The following is a 17,715-nucleotide window of genomic DNA, read 5'->3' on the forward strand; positions in this document are numbered from 1 at the left end:
TCTAATATCGCAAAAGCACGCTCTATTTATTTCAGTAATTCAAATGCTTGATTCTTGAGTTCCTTGACGCATCAATGATTCGCTTCAGTTTGCCGAGTGCGACATTGTCGGCAGAACCTTGAAAGCGATGTGCTCTTCGCGCCCCTTCTTCAGGGAACCAAGCGTCATATCGCTGCTCGATCATGCCAGTGAAACCCTCCAACCGAGGAGAAAAACATTCGATACTCAGAATGATTGGTACCGTTATTCCTAGTGCACAAATACTCAGCCAACAATTCTCGTCGCCGAAACAGCCGGCCCATCCCCTTCGTCTTCCACACGCCGCCCCGCTGACCTCGCCTCCACAGCTTCAGACGTCGTGTCCGGCCCCTGCTCCAGGTCTCTGTTGGCGGTGTTATTCCCAGGCCCACTGCGCCCGCCGAGATTTCTCAGCTCTATACTCTCGCCCGTGCCGTGGCTGGCTCCCTGCGTTGTCTCTGTCACATCGGTCGGTACTTGGGACGCGGTCGGCCCCGGTGCGTCCGAGGCACGTCGTCCGTTGCCGTGATCGCCACCACCGCCGAGTATATCCCCGCCGTGTGGTTGTTCTTCTTGTCTCCCTGGCCGGTAGGGCCCACGCTTCCAGAAGGCCTTTGAGAAGATCGGCATTACGACTGGGGCGTTGACGACAATCATTCCGGCTCCTGTTTCGCGGACTGTTGATTTCATTAGGACTGAGCTACAAGGTGATGGGGGATTGCACGTAAAAGAATTGGCGGAGAGCATTCCTGTCGACTTCGAAGGTAAAAATACACTCTTTTCTGCTGCCTTGCATCAAAAAGTACACGAGGAGAGAGGGGGGGATGAGGAGGAAAAGAATCAAAAGAACGCCACTGATGGGGGACACAATTTCGGTCAACATAGACAAATGTGACACTGTCCTCACAATACTCACATCCCCATCGATTTATCGCTGTGACGCTGGGTGCCGCAGCTATTGTAAACTTTGCTCTGACTACGGCTGCAGATATAACAAAGCCGACCAAGCAAAGGAGAAGCATAATGCCTATCTTTCGAGGCGTCGAGACTCGTGATTGACATAGAATAGGTACAGGTATGGTCATGATGAGCTCGTCGGTGAAAATGTTCACGGAGACGGGGATCCATACGTTCCAGGGGGAGAATGGGCAGTGGTGCAGTGGTCGCACAACCCAGTTGTTGTGGAATCTTCAAACCACGGTCAGCGCAACTCAAGAAAAAGATGCGACCGGGCGATACGTACTCTTTACACACCAGGATGGGCACAAAGACAACGGCGATGTAGGCTATGCCATTGAGATAGAAGATCCAACCCGTTCCGTGGGTCCAAAGGGACTGGTTCCATTGGTCTGCGTTGAGGCGCCGGTAGAAGAACAGCACCATAAATTTGAGACACCCTGCATATCGGGATATCAGTTGACCATGTTATCTTCCAGGAAGGCCTCCCGGAAAAATTGGTGCGAAGCGATGGCCTACGCACATATGATCGCACTGTAGGTGAAGATGGACGCGGCCTGCCACTTGCCGCCGTACTCCAGGACCCAGACGTCGCTATCGGAAAGCTGCTCGGCCTGCTCGGCCGTTACGTCAAAATTACTACCCGAGTAGTACGTTGTGTACGCGCCGAATGCATTGATGGTCCAGAGCGCCAATAACTGCCACCGGCGCGTGTGTTAGTGCTGGTGAGGTGAAGAGAACCGGCCCCTGTATGGCATACTGGTATTGATATCAGGTCGTCACCACGAAGCCCTCGGAAGCCGACAGTCCTGATCCGTATTGCCCATCTTGCGAATAGGATTACGACGCCGACGGCGAACTAGGCCTAGGTAGAAGAGAGAGTGATGGTCAGCAGGGTACTTCCAAGAGGCAATATGTACGATCGACCCGGGGAGTAGACGACCGAGACAACATACCCAGACCTCACGCAAATATGTATCATCTACCTGTAACTTTACCGCAGAGCTTGGGTGAGGCGTCATGATGTGTCTTGGACGGATTTCTTAGCTTCGAAAATCGTTTCCGCGGGTGCCTCGAACGGCCTCAACTATACCATCTAACAATTCGGTCGCAGGCTGGTGTTGTCCACTCGGAAATCGCTCTTGAGCATGTGGTTGGAGAATGCCAAGGTCTGATCAGGAAGCATATCACATTGACGATATCTAGGAGGTCAGTAAGGAATGTCTGGACGAGGGCATCCATGGATTACGGCAGGGCCGGGCAGGGATGGGTTGGAGCGGATTGGCAAGGATACTTAAGTAGTGAAGAGGAAGAGCGTCCGTCTAGGCATTGCCTGCTGGTACTCCGCGACGTCGTGCCTTCCGGGCATCCTGCATGGGCGATGATTCAACATAGGTACCCAGGCAGTCTCCGTCGCAGACCAGATTATCCGCTATGAGAGCGCTTCTTTTGCCGACGGATGAGTATTACTGTTATCCCTCACATTTCGCGGGGAACTTCCCCGGACACGATTGCGACACAAGAGGCAAAAGAGTGCTACTGCAGTAAATCTTCATCTGAACGTAGCATGATCCCTTTGGACACTAAAAGCGCACCATGTAGTGTCGTCGTCACCTTTTCTTGAAGACCGTTGGTTGCTGGACCTTTTAAGTTAAAGAGAAGACGGCACTTTGGAGGAAACTATTGAAGCCTATCGAGCATGCTAGAGTTGAATACCAGCTCAACAGCATTTCAGCGGCATGGAAACCCATCTCGTTGGATTCGCAAATTTCCGGGGAAGGGCAAGAGCGTTTCGAGGAGTAAGGGGTCCGGTCGGATATCTGCAGTCGGGGTCACATCCAAGCGCTGGAAGCTGCAACTCCCAACAGCAAGGGGTCTAGTCGACACGGAAGAGCTCTGAACACCCAATTGCATGCTCGAGCAACTGTACTGTAGCGAAGGTTTGGGCCGTGGGAAGGTTTCTAGCGTAAGAACGACGAGGCTGCACATGATTTGCACACGAGCGGGCTGTGGTGGACCAGCACACGTTTCTAGAGAAACCACATCAACATTTCGAGGAGTGCGGTCGGTTTTGTGCGCCATGAAGTCAAGCGTGCGAGCGAATCGTCAAATTCAGCGATCAACATGTCAACGCAACAAGGTTAAAAGGGTTCATGCTCCCCAAGCAGGTGCTATGCACGCTGGTAGCATTGGAATCTGGGTCTGGGCCACGCGGAGTCTGCGGTTCTCTTTTCCGAAGCAACGTGATTCGAAGTTGAAGCTGTCGTGGAGAAGACCAGTCAGACCGCACTGGGAGACCTGAGTCTTCCGATGCATGATATCAGAAACTGGTGCGCACTGAGTTGCCAAGCTAACTTCAATGAGAAGACAGGCTCGTCGAAAGGACGACGACCTAGAATAAGAGACTGCGATGCGATAGCAATCTCCCGGACATCTTCCAACATCAGAAACACCTTGTGGTTTCGTTTTTAATCCCCATACATGTAAAAAAACACCTTACATTGACCTGTTTCATCCGGGGAGGAAAAGAAACGGGGCGAAGACAAGACAAAAAGGACAGGTCTGCCGGGGTTGTTCTGAGAATCGATTTGCAAACAATCATGCAGAACGGTGGGTCCTTTCAAATTCACAGAAAACCTGAAAGAATAACGGTGGAAGAATCATGGGGGTTCCTTGGGAATGAGTTCATCGAGGTGAAGTCAAGCAAATATCATCTGTGGTGTCTCTGAGAGGAGGTTTGGGGGGGCAGAGGTGGCCTGAGGTGGCGGGGCCGATTGCCGTCTGCAGATCTGGAGCACCGCACAGGAGAGCTCCAGCTTGAGCTCGGGCCACCGTTTCGCTGGAACCGTTACCCGCTACCCACTACCCGTTACAAGGGTCCTCGGCAGACGCGACTGCAGATCCAACAACGCGCCTCCCATGAACGCGTCGTGAACTCTAAAGGGCCCAGTATTTCGAGGAGTCGCCCTCTCTCCCGTGCTGGTGCCTCCCTACTCCCAGCGTTACTCGCCAGCACCAGCCTCGAGACACACGTACTGACTTGGTCTTTATTTGCCGGCGCTCTTCTCTCTGCATTGGGATTCTGTCTGATATCTTTGTCTGCGTAAGCGGATCGAATTGGTCTGCTGTCCCAGGGAAATGGGCGACAAACCCACCAGCGCCCCGGCTCGCACGCCGGCAAAGACGCCAGCAAAGACGCCGTCGTCCAGTGCGAAGCAGCAGAGCATCCTGGGCTTCTTCTCAAAGGCCAGCCAGCCAAAGGCCAAGCCCAGTGCCGCTGCCTCTGTCTCCGCCACTGCCACGACGTCCACCTCCACCAAGACAGCCAAGGCGTCGTCGACGTGCCTCAAGGAGACCACAAAGGCCAATGCCTTGTCCTTTGCCAAGCGCCCGTCCAACATTACTCCCGTCCCTAGCAGCGACGCAGCTGGGCCATTGAGCTCCCAGGAGAACGTTGATGTCATGGCCATTGACTCCAAGGTACCCAGCGACTCCTTGCCGTCGCCAAAGTCTCCTGCTGAGCTCGACATCCAGCCGGCGACCTCCCCCGCGGTGCTTGCAAGCAGCAGCCCTTCCCGAAAGGTACGGTCATTTGGTGGAATTCCCTGTCACGTCCGGCCGCCACTGACCCTCATTTCCCCAGGCCAAGAAATCCGTCAACTACGCAGAGTCGTCCGACGAAGAAGACGAAGTCATCACGTCGCGCAAGTCGCGTCCCACGCGGAATAGGAACCGCGCCCGCACCGCTGTCATGGACGACGACGATCACGAGGACGAATACGAGGGTCCATTGGACGATGTGATGGATGAAGACGATGGTATGTACTCGCGCTGGAGCACTCCGAGCAATGGCGGTCTGATTAACGTATTGGGGTAGACGATATGGACGACTTCGTTGTTTCTGATGAGTCCGATGCACCCTCCAAGTCCAAGAAGAGAAAACGCCCAGCTCCCAAGTCCGCCCCGCCCCCCAGAAAGCGGCAACCTTCGTCGAGCTCCCCGACCTCCGCGCAGATGGAAGAAGACATTGACGACGAAGATCTCCTCAATGAAGCCTCCGGTACATCAACGGCCCAGCAGTGGCGGTACGACCCCGAGGACATCGGCAAGCGACAGGAGCACAAACCCGCGGCGGCGCGCAAACCGAGTCCATCGGCTTCAAAAGCGAAAGAAAGAGCATGCGATAAGGAGCCAGAAAAGCGACACCGCTGGCTTGCAGAGCCTCTTGATGGGGATCGCAACCCCCCTGGCCACCCAGACTTCAACCCGGGTACCCTTTATGTGCCGCCCAGCCAAAAGTTCTCGGCTTTTGAGCAGCAGTACTGGGACATCAAAAAGAACCTCTGGGACACTGTCGTCTTCTTCAAGAAGGGCAAGTTCTACGAGCTGTACGAGAATGATGCTACTCTCGGTCACCAGCTTTTCGATCTGAAGATGACAGACCGCGTCAACATGCGCATGGTCGGCGTTCCCGAAGGCTCACTCGATATGTGGGTGAACCAGTTCATCGCAAAAGGCTACAAGGTCGCCCGGGTCGACCAGATGGAGTCGGCGCTCGGCAAGGAGATGCGTGAACGCGATGGCAAGGGTCTCAAGGCTACAAAGGGCAAAGAAGACAAGATCATTCGTCGAGAATTGGCCTGCATCCTCACCGGGGGCACTCTTGTTGACGGTAGTATGCTCCAAGACGACATGGCTGTTTATTGTGCCGCCATCAAGGAGTGCATTATCGACGGCCAGCCAGCCTTTGGAATCGCGTTTGTTGACGCCGCCACGGGCCAGTTCTTCGTCTCCGAGTTCGTCGATGATGTGGATCTCACCAAGTTCGAGACCTTTGTTGCCCAAATCTGCCCTCGGGAAATCCTTCTCGAGAAGTCGCACATCTCTACCAAGGCAATGAGAATACTCAAGAACAACACCACCCCAACAACCATCTGGAATCAGCTCAAGTCCAACTCTGAGTTCTGGGGTTCCGACCAGACGCGCCGCGAGCTTGACTGCAGTGGCTACTTCGTCCGGGAGGGGGTCGAGGAAGAGGTCTGGCCCGAGGTGCTCGAGGAGTCTAGAGACAAGAACCTGTTGATGTCGGCACTTGGCGCGCTCATTCACTACCTGCGGGTCCTCAAGCTCGAGACCACTCTGCTGTCTCAGGGTCATTTCCAGTGGTACACTCCTATCCACAAAAATGGTACGCTCATTCTTGATGGACAGACACTCATCAATCTCGAGGTCTTCTCGAACACGGTCAACGGCGGGCCCGAGGGCACACTCTTCGCCCTGCTGAACCGCTGTGTTACACCATTCGGGAAGCGGCTCTTCCGCAACTGGGTCTGCCATCCACTCTGCAACATCGACAAGATCAATGAGCGCCTGGATGCTGTGGACCTATTGAATGCCGACACCACCATCCGTGAACAGTTCTCCTCCGAAATGACCAAGATGCCTGACCTTGAGAGGTTGATCTCACGAATTCATGCCGGTGTGTGCAGACCAGATGATTTCGTCAGGGTCATAGACGGGTTCGAGCAGATCGACTACACAATGACTCTCATGAGTGCCTTTGGCGGCGGAAACACCATGGTGGACCGTTTGATCTCGTCAATGCCCAGCCTAAAGGAGCCTCTTGACTTTTGGAAGAACGCCTTTGACAAGAGGAAGGCCCGCGAGGAAAAGCTATTTATCCCCGAACCTGGTATCGAGGAAGAGTTTGACAGCAGTATGGACAACATCAAGCGGATTAAAAAAGACCTCGATGCTCTGCTTTCCAAGCAGAAGGGCAATTTGAAGTGCCCAAAACTCAAGTTCTGCGATGTTGGCAAGGAGATCTACCAGATCGAAGTCCCCAAGGCTGTCAAAGTCCCCAAGGACTGGCGCCAGATGTCGGCGACCGCCGCAGTCAAGCGGTACTACTTCCAGGACCTCCTGACCCTGGTGCGCGAGTTGCAGGAGGCAGAGGAGATACATTCTCAAGTGATCAAAGACGTTGCCGCGAGCTTCTTCAAGCGGTTTGACACGGACAACGAAACCTGGCTGCAAGCCATTAGGGTCGTTGCTCAGCTTGACTGTCTCATCAGCCTCGCCAAGTCATCGACCGCGTTGGGCCAGCCAAGCTGCCGCCCTGTCTTTGTCGATCAAGAGCGGAGCGTTGTGGATTTTGAGGAATTGCGCCACCCGTGCATGTTGAATAGTGTCGACGACTTTATTCCCAACGACATCAAGCTCGGAGGAGAGGGGGCCAAGATTAACCTGCTGACCGGTGCAAACGCGGCCGGAAAGTCTACAGTGCTGCGCATGGTAAGTTCCCACTTGTGTTCCTCAAGCACCGTCGCTCATGGGTACAACCCATACCTCTGGACTGATGTGCTAACGACGTAACAGTCCTGCGTCGCCGTGATCATGGCCCAGATCGGCTGCTACGTCCCCGCCGTGTCCGCCAGACTGACCCCGATCGACCGCATCATGTCCCGGCTGGGGGCCAACGACAACATCTTCGCGGCGCAGTCCACCTTCTTCGTCGAGCTGTCCGAGACCAAGAAGATCCTGTCCGAGGCGACCCCGCGGTCCCTCGTGATCCTGGACGAGCTGGGCCGCGGCACGTCCTCGTACGACGGCGTCGCCGTCGCGCAGGCGGTGCTGCACCAGGTCGCGACGCACGTGGGCTGCGTCGGCTACTTTGCCACGCACTACCACAGCCTGGCGGCCGAGTTCGAGAGCCACCCCGAGATCTCCCCGCGGCGCATGCGGATCCGCGTCGACGGCGCCAACCGGCGGGTGACGTTCCTGTACAAGCTCGAGGAGGGCGTGGCCGAGGGCTCGTTCGGCATGCACTGCGCCGCCATGTGCGGCATCCCCGGGGCCGTCATCGAGAGGGCCGAGGTCGCCGCCAGGGAGTGGGAGCACACCTCGCGCCTCAAGGAGAGCCTCGAGCGCGCCAAGACCGGGTGCTACATCCCGCTCGGCGTGCTCAGTGACGTCTCGTCGCTGCTGAAGGGGCGTGTGGATTCCGAGGGGAGCAGTGAGGTTCGCAGCGGCGGCGTGGAGGTTCTGCTCAGGGCCATTGAGGCGCTGTGAAGGGGGTCCTGAGGGTCCAGGCGTGTCTGTGTTGCGTGACTGAAGGATTTGACGGCTTTGATGTTTGCTGCTTGGATTGCTAGGCGTTGGGCGGTTGCTACAATTGTGGACATCTATAGTTTCTCGTCAGTGTCATGATGAGGACGGTGTGCTTGTGTTTTGTACCTGAGTGTCGGCTAGGAATAGCTAGAAGTGTAATAGACACGTCATGTCCGGTTTACCATCCTGATCGGTGGGCGGGTGGGCTGGAAGCGCTTTGCAATGCTCACCTCCGGCGCAGACGCGCCGTCCGCCTCGCACCCCTTCGCCAACTCCCGCTTCCATGCTTCTCTCTCCGCACGTCTCCTCCTGGGGCGCGTCTCCTTGTACAGCTCTGCTCTTATCCGGTGGCCCTCGCCACTGCCCGGGTGTCCTCCACACAGCAAATCTCCTGTCCAACCTCTTTTGTATCAGCCTCGTGTCCAACGACCTGTTAACGTGGTTGACTTGGATATCATAACACCCTGGGTTTCAATTTCCTGAGATGAGGTCCCATAAGATGAGCTCTTGTGAGATATCTTCCTACGAGACAGCTTCCTAGTCTTCTGGAGGACAACCTCCCACCTAATAACTTCATATCTCACCACCCCCTACCTTACAACATTCCGGATAGCACCTCCTCTATAACAACCTCCGACCTTATATCCTCCTACCGAATAACCTCCCCTATCGTAGCCTCGCACGAATAAACTCGCATATGACAACTTCGTTTACAATAGTCTTACAAAGGGATCTCCTTGTAGAGGTCAGACTCTAATCGGTAAGCACGACATACTGTTATTTCTCAACCTCTGGTAGTAAGTGGATAACGTCTATTGCGATCCTTTACTTCACTACTTAGGTACCTAGGCACCTACTCTTCCTCAATGTCATCTCATGCTAATTGTCCTTTGCAGAGTCTACTTGCCACCACTGGACGGTGTGGGGCCGTCGACGTCCTCCTAGCCCATTTTCTGTTTCTTCTTTGCACTACCCTCTGCGGTGCCGACAGATGAAGGCACCGGGGAGCTCGGGCCGGCTGCGTCCTGGTCCGAGGATCCCCCCGTTCCGGCTCCACGTTCCCTCCTCGATTGATTTTGTGCCCTGGCTTGGTTGGTGCTCTTCAATCTCCGCCACGGATTGCCTGCAATTTTATCGGCGCGATGTTCGTACTCCCCTAGTAGTTTGGCGACCTGAATCTTCTCCGTCTTGAGGAACTCGATGACGTCCTCAAGGCGGTCTCGTCTCGGCTTTGTCTTTCTGGCCTGCTCTACTTTGTGGACTGAACACTGCGTCGGCGTGATTAGTACGACGGCCAGTTGGTACCAGCCTCTTGCGGCTTACCAGAACCATGCAGGATATCATGACGACGTCGGTCTGCCTCCAGGATCTGATTTCCTCCATCTCCTTCTGATGGATGGGTCTTCCGTGTAGTTCAAGACCAGAGGAATCGGTAATCGCCAGCGCGATCCTCCTCACATCGTCTGGGAATAGAATTTGGTCGTCTGGCTTCAGGGCCATAAGTTCTACCCGCGCCTTCTTGTAGGCTCGTAGCGTCCTCTCGATATCAACCTTGCCTTGCGGGATGAATTTCATGACGTCGTTGTTGACGTCGAAGTCCCATTGTCCCGGTTTCTCGCATGTCAGTATTGTGAGTATGGCGTCGGCCAACCTCTCGTCGGCATCGGCGGTGAGCTCGGTGTCGTCGGCATCGTCGGTGAGCTCGGTGTCGTCGGCATCGGCGGTGGTCTCGGGGGCCTTGCCCTTCTCGTCAGCGGCAGCATGGTCGATGGGGATGGATGACGTCGTGGAGGCCTGTGGGTCCGCATGGCCACGGGAGGCTGTGTTGCCCTGATTGTCGCTGGAACCAGCCATGGTGGGCGTGCAGTTGAGTATGGGCGTGATGATGAGTGTAGAATTGCTGATAACTGTGAACTCGTTGATGGGTATGGCTTCAGAATCGATGCAGGACAGCAATGGTTGGGTGTGTCGGGGGGAGAAGCGTTGCGAGTCAACAAGACCGACAGGCAGCGTGTCTAAGCCCTTCCTTCCTTCCTTCTCAAATGGCCCATCCACCAGGAGCTCCTTCTGCCGAAATCAGATCAATCACAAACGTGGCCACGTCGGCAGGAATGACGAGTGATCCTTGAGAGGTTGTCATATAAGGCATCAAGATATATGAGTCTAGCGTATGACTGGAAGAGGTGAGGAAAGTATGATGTACTAGATGAGAAGGATAACGTTGAGGTATGAGGTTGGGTGTTAGAGCCTATGAAGAAGGTAGGGTGATGGCTAGGAGATTAAGAGGTTAGGAAGCAAGATGATAGCAACTAGAATGGTGGGAAGTAGGATGATACGAAGTCAGAGGTTAAGAAGCCGGATATATCCTAGGGGTGTTAGCTATCTAGGTGTATATATGTTTCTTTAGTGTTAAGTAGAATAGGTTCTAATGTCTTGTATTTTTTTAGAACTTAGAGGAAAAGGATCTAAGAGCTATAAGCTACTAGGAAAATCGTAACTAGTAGGGTAGGATAAAAAGTATTAGAATATTAGATATTAATAAATAAAATATTAACAAGTTTAATATTATTATTAGTATTATATAAATAATAATTATTAATTAATTATAAAAAACTTAAATTAATAAAAAAAGAAAGAAATATATTAAATTAATAAAAAAAACTTTTAATAACGATATTAAACTTAAATAATAAATAATAATATTTAATTCCTTATTTTTATTTTTTATTTATTTTACGCTTTTTTTAAAAAAAGTTTTTAATATTTATTAAAAGTATTTATTTCTAATATTAATTTTAAAATATATTTACTTTATTAAAATTTAAAATTATTAAGTTATTTTTAAATCTTATAATATATTATTTAAAGTTATTACATGAGTATATAAACTATAAGCTGAGTTAGTACCTAAGTATCCTAAGAAAGACAGGCCGTTATTCCATCCTACAACACCCTAGCCCCTCAACGCGAATCCCCAGACCCAGCTGCCACCATCACAGAGTCCAAGCATACCTAGGTCATTAACGACCACTCCATAACCACAGCAGAGGGAGACCCTAACAATACTCTGTTTCTCTCTCTCTCTGTAGCGTTTACTACTTAGGTACTTTATGAAGGCGTCGCATACGTTTTATGTGTATGGGGATTAGAAACGAAACCACTTTTCTCTCTCTATCACTCACATGAACATACACACACCCACACACACACACACACAACAGCACCATCGCACAAGAACTACCCACCCCCATCCCCCCCCCCACAGTCAAACCCGCAGAGCTCCGGTACCCCCTTTCCCCCCACCCCGGCCCGGGATGGGGGGCGCCGTCTCCCAAGGCCCGAGTCCAGACCTCAGAAGCCCAAGACGACACCTGCTTCACGTATCACATTGCTCCACCAGTTTATTCAATACAATACACAGCGAGCGATAATTATCCCGCACGCAAGATGAAAGAGACGAGTTAGTACTCCCAAGCACTCTCGACACCAAAAGTGAGCATGTTGGGTAACATGTTCATCATTACACACCCAAACCCTGCATAGCTGGTATGACCCTGTCTAGTGGACGCCTCTAGTTACACACCAGGAAGGGGGGGGGGGGAAAGAGAATAACGGCCCGCCTTTACGGCTCAGTGGATACTAGCCAGCCAGCCAACCAACCATCAACGCCAAGACAAGGACTCATTAATTGTACATGAGCTCAGGAAGAACGATTAATAAGGGCCATGGCCATGTTGCCATCGGCAATTTTAGCATTGATGCAAAGACCTGTATCTACCATTAACGCCACAAAGAAGCGCCTTGCCCCCTGATAGGAGCAAAGTGCCACGTTTAATACAATAATAATTATGCCATACGTTCGATCCTATCCTCACACCCATTCCGTCAAGCCTTTTTCAGCTCCCCGGCAGGCGCCCCGCCCTCGGTGTCCATATTACTAGGGGCGCGCACACTAGACGCGGCCTCGTCGGTGGCGGCCTTGGTCTCCTCGACCTCGAGCGGCAGGACCAGGTTGAGGAACATGGTGAGGAAGGCGGTGATGACGAAGCCCGTCTCCATGACGAGGTCGATGGCGTTGAGGAAACCGCGCAGGCTAGTGCTGGGGTTCGCGTGCTCGAAGACGTTGCTGAAGTAGTTGGGGACGAGGGTGGCGCCGTAGCCGAGGGCCAGGCCGGCGGTGAGGATGAAACGGTTGCGGCGGTTGAAGGGGACGCCCTTTGCTATGATGGCGATACCCGACACGGCGACACTCGTAAACAAGAAGGTGGTCATGCCGCCGATGACGGAGGCTGGGATGGCAACCAGGGCGGCTGCGAACTTGGCAAACACGCCCATGATCACCAGGAACAAGCAGCAGCAGTATCCGGCCTTTCGGTTCGCGCATCGTGTCAGAGCAATGACGCCGTTGTTCTGGGCGAAGGTCGTCATGGGCGTGATGGTGCACAGTGCGGCGATGCAGCCGTTGATACCGTCAGCCAGAACGCCACCCTGAATGCGACTCTCGTACAGCTTTCCTTCGACCTCGAGGCGTGATACGTCGCACGTGGCCGTGATGTCACCAATGGCCTCGCAGGCGCAAATGATAAACACAGCCATGGTTGGAAGCACCAGCGGAGCGTACACGGTCAGCTTGAAAGTGTGGACCCAGATGAAGCTCGCCACGGGGGCAGCGTCGATGCCAGACCTATCGAAGTAGCCCGTCGCGGCAGCGATGATGCAGCCCACCAGCAAGCCAATGACAACCGAGGTCGACTTCATGATGGGGGCACCGAACCGCTCGCAGATGATGATAGTTGCAAAGACGGAGAGGCCGAGGCCGAGATATTCGGGGCTACCCCAGGGAAGTCCGTGTGGTGCACCGTCACTCGGGCAGACGCTGAATCCCTCCGCCGCTGTCTTGCAGTTGCCGCTGCCTCCAGCCCAGTTTTGAAAGCCGCTCTCGATGAGATTGATGCCGATCAACATGACAGTGGGGCCGGTGACAATGGGTGGAAAGATGCGCAGCATGACCTTTGGCGGGAGGAAGGAGAGGAGAATCTCGATCAGCGAGCAGACGGCGGCGGTACCGATAATTGCGCCGTATCCGTCCGGGCAGGGCAGCTTTGTCTGTCCGTCTTCTGAGAGCGGGCAGAAACCGTTGGCGTACATTTGGCCGAGGGCACCCATGCCCACGGAGATGATGGAGAAGGAGACTCCGACCACGGAGATGATTCCAGTGCCGATGTAGTATCTGCGTCCGTGTGTCAGCTTATCCAGATACACGATCTGCCTGGAACAAATTCGGGGAATTCTGCTCGTACGGGGTCTTAAAGATGTGAAACCTGGTGATCTGGATAACTGAGAGGAGACCCGAGACGATCAAGGCTGTGGAAACGAGGTATTGGGCCTGCTCTGCGTTCAAGTTGGCACCGCCCTGGCCAGCAAGGATGATGGGAGGGGTGATGAGGCCGGCAAGCATGGCCAGGGAGTGCTGGAAGCCGAGCAGCAGGGCGAGCACGACGGGGATCTTGTCATTGAGGCCAAAGAAAGGAGCCGCTTGTGGGCGTTTCCGCATGAAGGGGAGGCTCGGGGTGAAGAGGAAGCCGTAGTCGTAGTCGCCGACGAGGCCGTCCTTGGTGAAGAACATGTGCTTAAAAGCACGGGCTCGGTCGCCCATGGTCTTCTTGTTGCCATTATTTTCCGAGACGATCTGCGAAGGTCCCTGGTCCTCGTCCATGTTGTGGGTAAGGGGTCAGTGGAGCTGACGGCTATGCCTGCTATGCTGTCTTGGTGGGCGAGCAGTGGGGAGCGAGGCGTGACAGTTGTTGGTGTTGGTACCGGTATTGGTGAGTAGCAAGTGACCTGGTCAGCGCCGGAACCACAAACTGCTGTCGAAGTGATCACGACAGAACCCAGCAAGAGACAGCAAAAACAAAGCACAGCAGAGCAGAGCAGAGCAGCTCAGAACAAGCGATGTCAGGATCAACGACACACCCGGAGGACGAGAGAGGGCGATGTCGGTGCTCTTATAAAAAAAACCCAGGAAAAGTAAGAGGCGGCTCCGGGCGGTCGAGTCTCGCTGTCTGTGTCATTCAGCTGTGGCAGATAGTGCTTATCTGGGCGAGCTAGTAGGGGGTCCAACCCGTGAGAAGAATCTGGCTGGGTGTGTTGGTGTGCAGGGCCCGGGCGGAGGAGGTGTGGGCCGGTGTCATCCGAATGCCTGTCGCCAGGTGCCGCGGCGGGAAGTACGATGCAGAGTACACTGGGGAGAGGTCACTACGACTGTAGCGAGTACTCGTGGATCGCACTGCAGGTGCAGCAGGTGCAGCAGGTGAATAGAAGTCGGATTGGGTGTGTCTGGCCTGGCCTGGCCTCGGCAGCAGATCTCAAAAGTGTGGTCCTCTCTGGTGCTGTCTGGTCCTCTGCGGTGCGTCTCCCCCACGTTTCTTAGCGTGGCAGGGGGAGGGAGAGGGATGGGATTGGGCGGATGCAACGGAGGATGTTGCCGGACGGTATCTCGGGAGGAATTGGTGGCATCAGTTTGCGATTTGATGGTCCAAGTCGGGAATTTCAAACAAATTCACTAAGGTGATGTCCTTACAGCTGTGGCTGGGCTGGCTGGACTGGCTGGATGAAGAGAGACGGAAACGACGAGGACTCGATCGGCTGCTCGAATTGAATTGCATTGCCGTGAGAAATTCTGCAGACTGCAATCGATAGTCGAGTCCCAAGTCGAGTCCCGTTCTTGCCCGTCCCAAAATACCAAAAATGGGAATTGGGTGGAGCAGTCTTGGCAGGACCGATCGAGCTAACAGGGAAGAGGGACGCTTGGGATATCTCTATCTCTGGTCTTGGAGATAAGAAGAAGCAAAGACCGCCACTCTGCCACTCTGCCACTCTGAGAGAATCTCCCATCACTCAATTCTATCGAGTCACCACTTCCGAATTCCCTCAGCCCCTCGCCAGCTGGCCCGAAAAGCAATCCTGCACTGCTGCAGCTGCAGATTGCACCTCATCTTGCACCTGCCCTCCTGCCTCCACATGGTCTGTGGTCAGTCTACACACGAGCACAGACATACACAGAAGGAACCGACCACCCTGCCACTTGCCACCTCACCTCGCCTTGTGAGCGTGACCAACTTGGAAGTGACGAGACGGACTGACGGACTCGCATTGTCTTGGTCTCCCTGCATTGTCTACGACGTACGTCCGTAGGCGAGACTGCTTGGGTTTGGTCTTGGTTCTCCACTCCTGCCTGCTCTGCTGCAGCCTGGAATTTATTCTGTACGTGCAAATGAATGGCACAGGCACAGGCACAGCACATGCACCTCGTCCTGCAGGTGCGTCCACGTACGGAGTACAATAACGGATGCCACTGACGGTACTTGTGGTACAGGGTACAATGTCCCAACCAAGCCAGGTACGTACCGTTCATGTACACTCAATTGGACTACCGTCTGGTGGTCCGTGATGGTAGACGCCGCTTGCCGTCCAACACTGCCAAACCACACTTGGCAAACCTGGCCATGCTGCCGTGGTCACCAGAACAGCTTGTTGTTGCTGGTTCTTGCCCATGCCATCTCCCCCTGCTCACCAAGCAGGTGTGTGTGTGGTGTGGTGCACCAACAACAACTTCAAAACACCAATTGTGCAATCCATCAATCTCCTCCCATCGCCGGGGGTCACTTTGTTGCTTTGCCAACTCGAGATTCGCCGAAACGGGCGTCGTGCATTACAGCTTCTTGCTTCGACTGGTGCACAAGATGCCTGAATGCCTGCTCGAGCAAGGAAAACAAATCCTCATCACGGCACATCCAGCATGCTTGACCCAATCACAATCAAACGCCTCCCCTGCCAGCTGCCAGCCAGCCTGCCCGACCTCGCCAACAAGCACAGGCAGAGACAGGCAGAGGAGACAGACAGACAGACAGACAGACAGCTTGCAATCTGACACCCCCTCGATGCCCGTGTCTCACTCTTCAAGCCTCGCGTGTAACTCGACCCGGCTCCACCTGAACCCCTATTAACTGCCCCAGGTCTGAACTAACTCCTCCACTGGTGCCCAGGTGCCCAGCCAGACGATCAATCAGTCAATCAATTGAGCATTGTCTCTCCCCCATCCCGCCATTGAGCCCTGGCGGCTCTCGTGTGGCTGCACTACCACCAAACAACCAAACACCACCCCACTTCCTCCTCCGTTGTCGTCTGTCGTCGTAGCACCAGCAGCCCAGCAGCCCAGCAGCCCAGCAGCCCAGCAGCCCAGCCCGCAGGAACCACCACCACCCCCGGGCCCCCCCCAATTGGTACCACGTCGACGGGAACCTTGCAGCTGAGACCCGCTCGACCCATCCCAACGGTGCCCGTCGGTGTCGCTGAGAGGAAGGAAGCCTTCCAACACTGAACGGCCGAGGGGTCCATGCAGCATCGCGACGGCCTCCCGAGCTTCCTCAGATACGCGAACCGGCACAGCGCATCGTGTGACAGACGGGCTCGGTCCAAGAAGACCACTGCGGGTTTACCAAGGATCCCACCCTCGGCGCGACGGCGGGCGGCCGTCCTGGACACAAAGCACGCACACTCGCGCACCCTCGAGCCGGTGTGCGACAGGTTCTCTCGTACCATCGTCTGTCCCTGTCGCACAAGGCCCCATCTGCCCCCAGGCCGCGGCCCCCCCAGCCACGTACAGGCATGTCACAGCTGGGGTTCACAGCTGCAATTTCGTGTGCTTGGTGCTGCTTGCTAGCGGGTGATCAATTTGTATCCTCGTACACCATCACGTTGCTTCTTTTTTTCTCGTCCGCCGCTTCACCGTAACCGTTCGGGTTGCGTTTTTCATTCTCCTAGTCGACGCGTACTTGCTTGCCCTCCTCTGCCTCTGCTGGCCCCGTCAAGGGGGTTCCAGGCCCTCGATCAACAGTCCGCCACGAACCAGCCACGCCGAGGGAGATTGACACGCCCCGGCAGCGTGATTTGGTCCCGTGAAATGGAACAATCTTCTCTGCCCTATAAAAGACTGTCCCTCTGTGGACTGGAACAACCTAGTCTCGCTCGTAACCTTGCGTTGATGGCTTCCAACTCCAGGCGCGAGACAAGTCCCCACCGCCAACCGCGGCTAGGCGGCGCGGGATTGGAATCTCGACCCGGCCCGATAGATCCTGCCCCGTTCCACCAGGAGCTAGCTTCTGGCTCGCCCAGGTGTACAGGTAGGGAGGGCTTTTGTTTACTTTCGCCAGAACACTCTGGTGAGACAGTAGACTCTGATTTTTCAGATTTAAAACCGCCTCTCTTTTTTTTCTTCTCTTACCAAAACAATGATGTGAAAAAAAAAAACAAGAAAAAAAAGTCCAACAAGTGAATCAGTGCTCTGAGACACACGAGCGCCCCCAACTGCACCAGGTCATTCTTGGGATCCGTGTCTCTTCTTGCGGCTATCGCAGATATGTCGCAGATACTCGACAAGCCTCTCATGGGACCATCCCTCAGAACTCTATTCGGACTGCTGTGCTGGATTGTGTTGCCTAATCAGTAGGATCTGCATTTCTGTGGGGGGGATTGCTGGACTGAGGCCTGAGAAATACTACTGCTACAGCCAACGCACTAGGTACCGTGGTGTACTACGCATTTCCCCTCCTAACGGTGCAGTTGGTGAAG

At 54.4% G+C, this 17,715-nt stretch overlaps 5 protein-coding genes across 5 annotated transcripts; 2 read left to right on the forward strand and 3 right to left on the reverse strand.

Moving 5' to 3' along the window:
- Positions 1 to 264: 264 nt before the first annotated feature.
- On the reverse strand, positions 265 to 1,997 carry KVR01_010142 (uncharacterized protein; the record flags this gene model as incomplete). The annotated part of the gene is made up of 6 exons (XM_044793269.1): positions 265 to 695; positions 935 to 1,206; positions 1,262 to 1,415; positions 1,499 to 1,673; positions 1,736 to 1,834; positions 1,974 to 1,997. The coding sequence occupies 6 exons, from the start codon at positions 1,995 to 1,997 to the stop codon at positions 265 to 267; spliced, it is 1,155 nt and encodes a 384-aa protein (XP_044640301.1).
- A 1,881-nt stretch (positions 1,998 to 3,878) lies between these two features.
- KVR01_010564 (mismatch repair ATPase MSH6) lies at positions 3,879 to 8,275 on the forward strand. The gene is made up of 4 exons (XM_044786456.1): positions 3,879 to 4,557; positions 4,619 to 4,793; positions 4,853 to 7,269; positions 7,354 to 8,275. Exons 1-4 carry the CDS (start codon positions 4,114 to 4,116, stop codon positions 8,044 to 8,046), a joined length of 3,729 nt encoding a protein of 1,242 aa, XP_044640723.1. The 5' UTR covers positions 3,879 to 4,113; the 3' UTR covers positions 8,047 to 8,275.
- A 751-nt stretch (positions 8,276 to 9,026) lies between these two features.
- On the reverse strand, positions 9,027 to 9,939 carry KVR01_010646 (uncharacterized protein; the record flags this gene model as incomplete). The annotated part of the gene is made up of 2 exons (XM_044785242.1): positions 9,027 to 9,353; positions 9,409 to 9,939. 2 exons carry the CDS (start codon positions 9,937 to 9,939, stop codon positions 9,027 to 9,029), a joined length of 858 nt encoding a protein of 285 aa, XP_044640805.1.
- A 1,521-nt stretch (positions 9,940 to 11,460) lies between these two features.
- On the reverse strand, positions 11,461 to 14,812 carry KVR01_010161 (uncharacterized protein). The gene is made up of 2 exons (XM_044782435.1): positions 13,386 to 14,812; positions 11,461 to 13,315 (listed from the first exon to the last, which is right to left on the reverse strand). The coding sequence occupies exons 1-2, from the start codon at positions 13,799 to 13,801 to the stop codon at positions 11,971 to 11,973; spliced, it is 1,761 nt and encodes a 586-aa protein (XP_044640320.1). The 5' UTR covers positions 13,802 to 14,812; the 3' UTR covers positions 11,461 to 11,970.
- Positions 14,813 to 15,002: 190 nt separating this feature from the next.
- On the forward strand, positions 15,003 to 16,216 carry KVR01_010294 (uncharacterized protein). Its single transcript, XM_044786521.1, has 3 exons — positions 15,003 to 15,348; positions 15,461 to 16,056; positions 16,131 to 16,216. The coding sequence occupies exons 2-3, from the start codon at positions 15,498 to 15,500 to the stop codon at positions 16,193 to 16,195; spliced, it is 624 nt and encodes a 207-aa protein (XP_044640453.1). The 5' UTR covers positions 15,003 to 15,348; positions 15,461 to 15,497; the 3' UTR covers positions 16,196 to 16,216.
- Positions 16,217 to 17,715: the final 1,499 nt, after the last annotated feature.

The sequence above is a fragment of the Diaporthe batatas genome, assembly GCF_019321695.1.
Source record: "Diaporthe batatas strain CRI 302-4 chromosome Unknown Contig00013, whole genome shotgun sequence".
NCBI lineage: Eukaryota > Fungi > Ascomycota > Sordariomycetes > Diaporthales > Diaporthaceae > Diaporthe > Diaporthe batatas.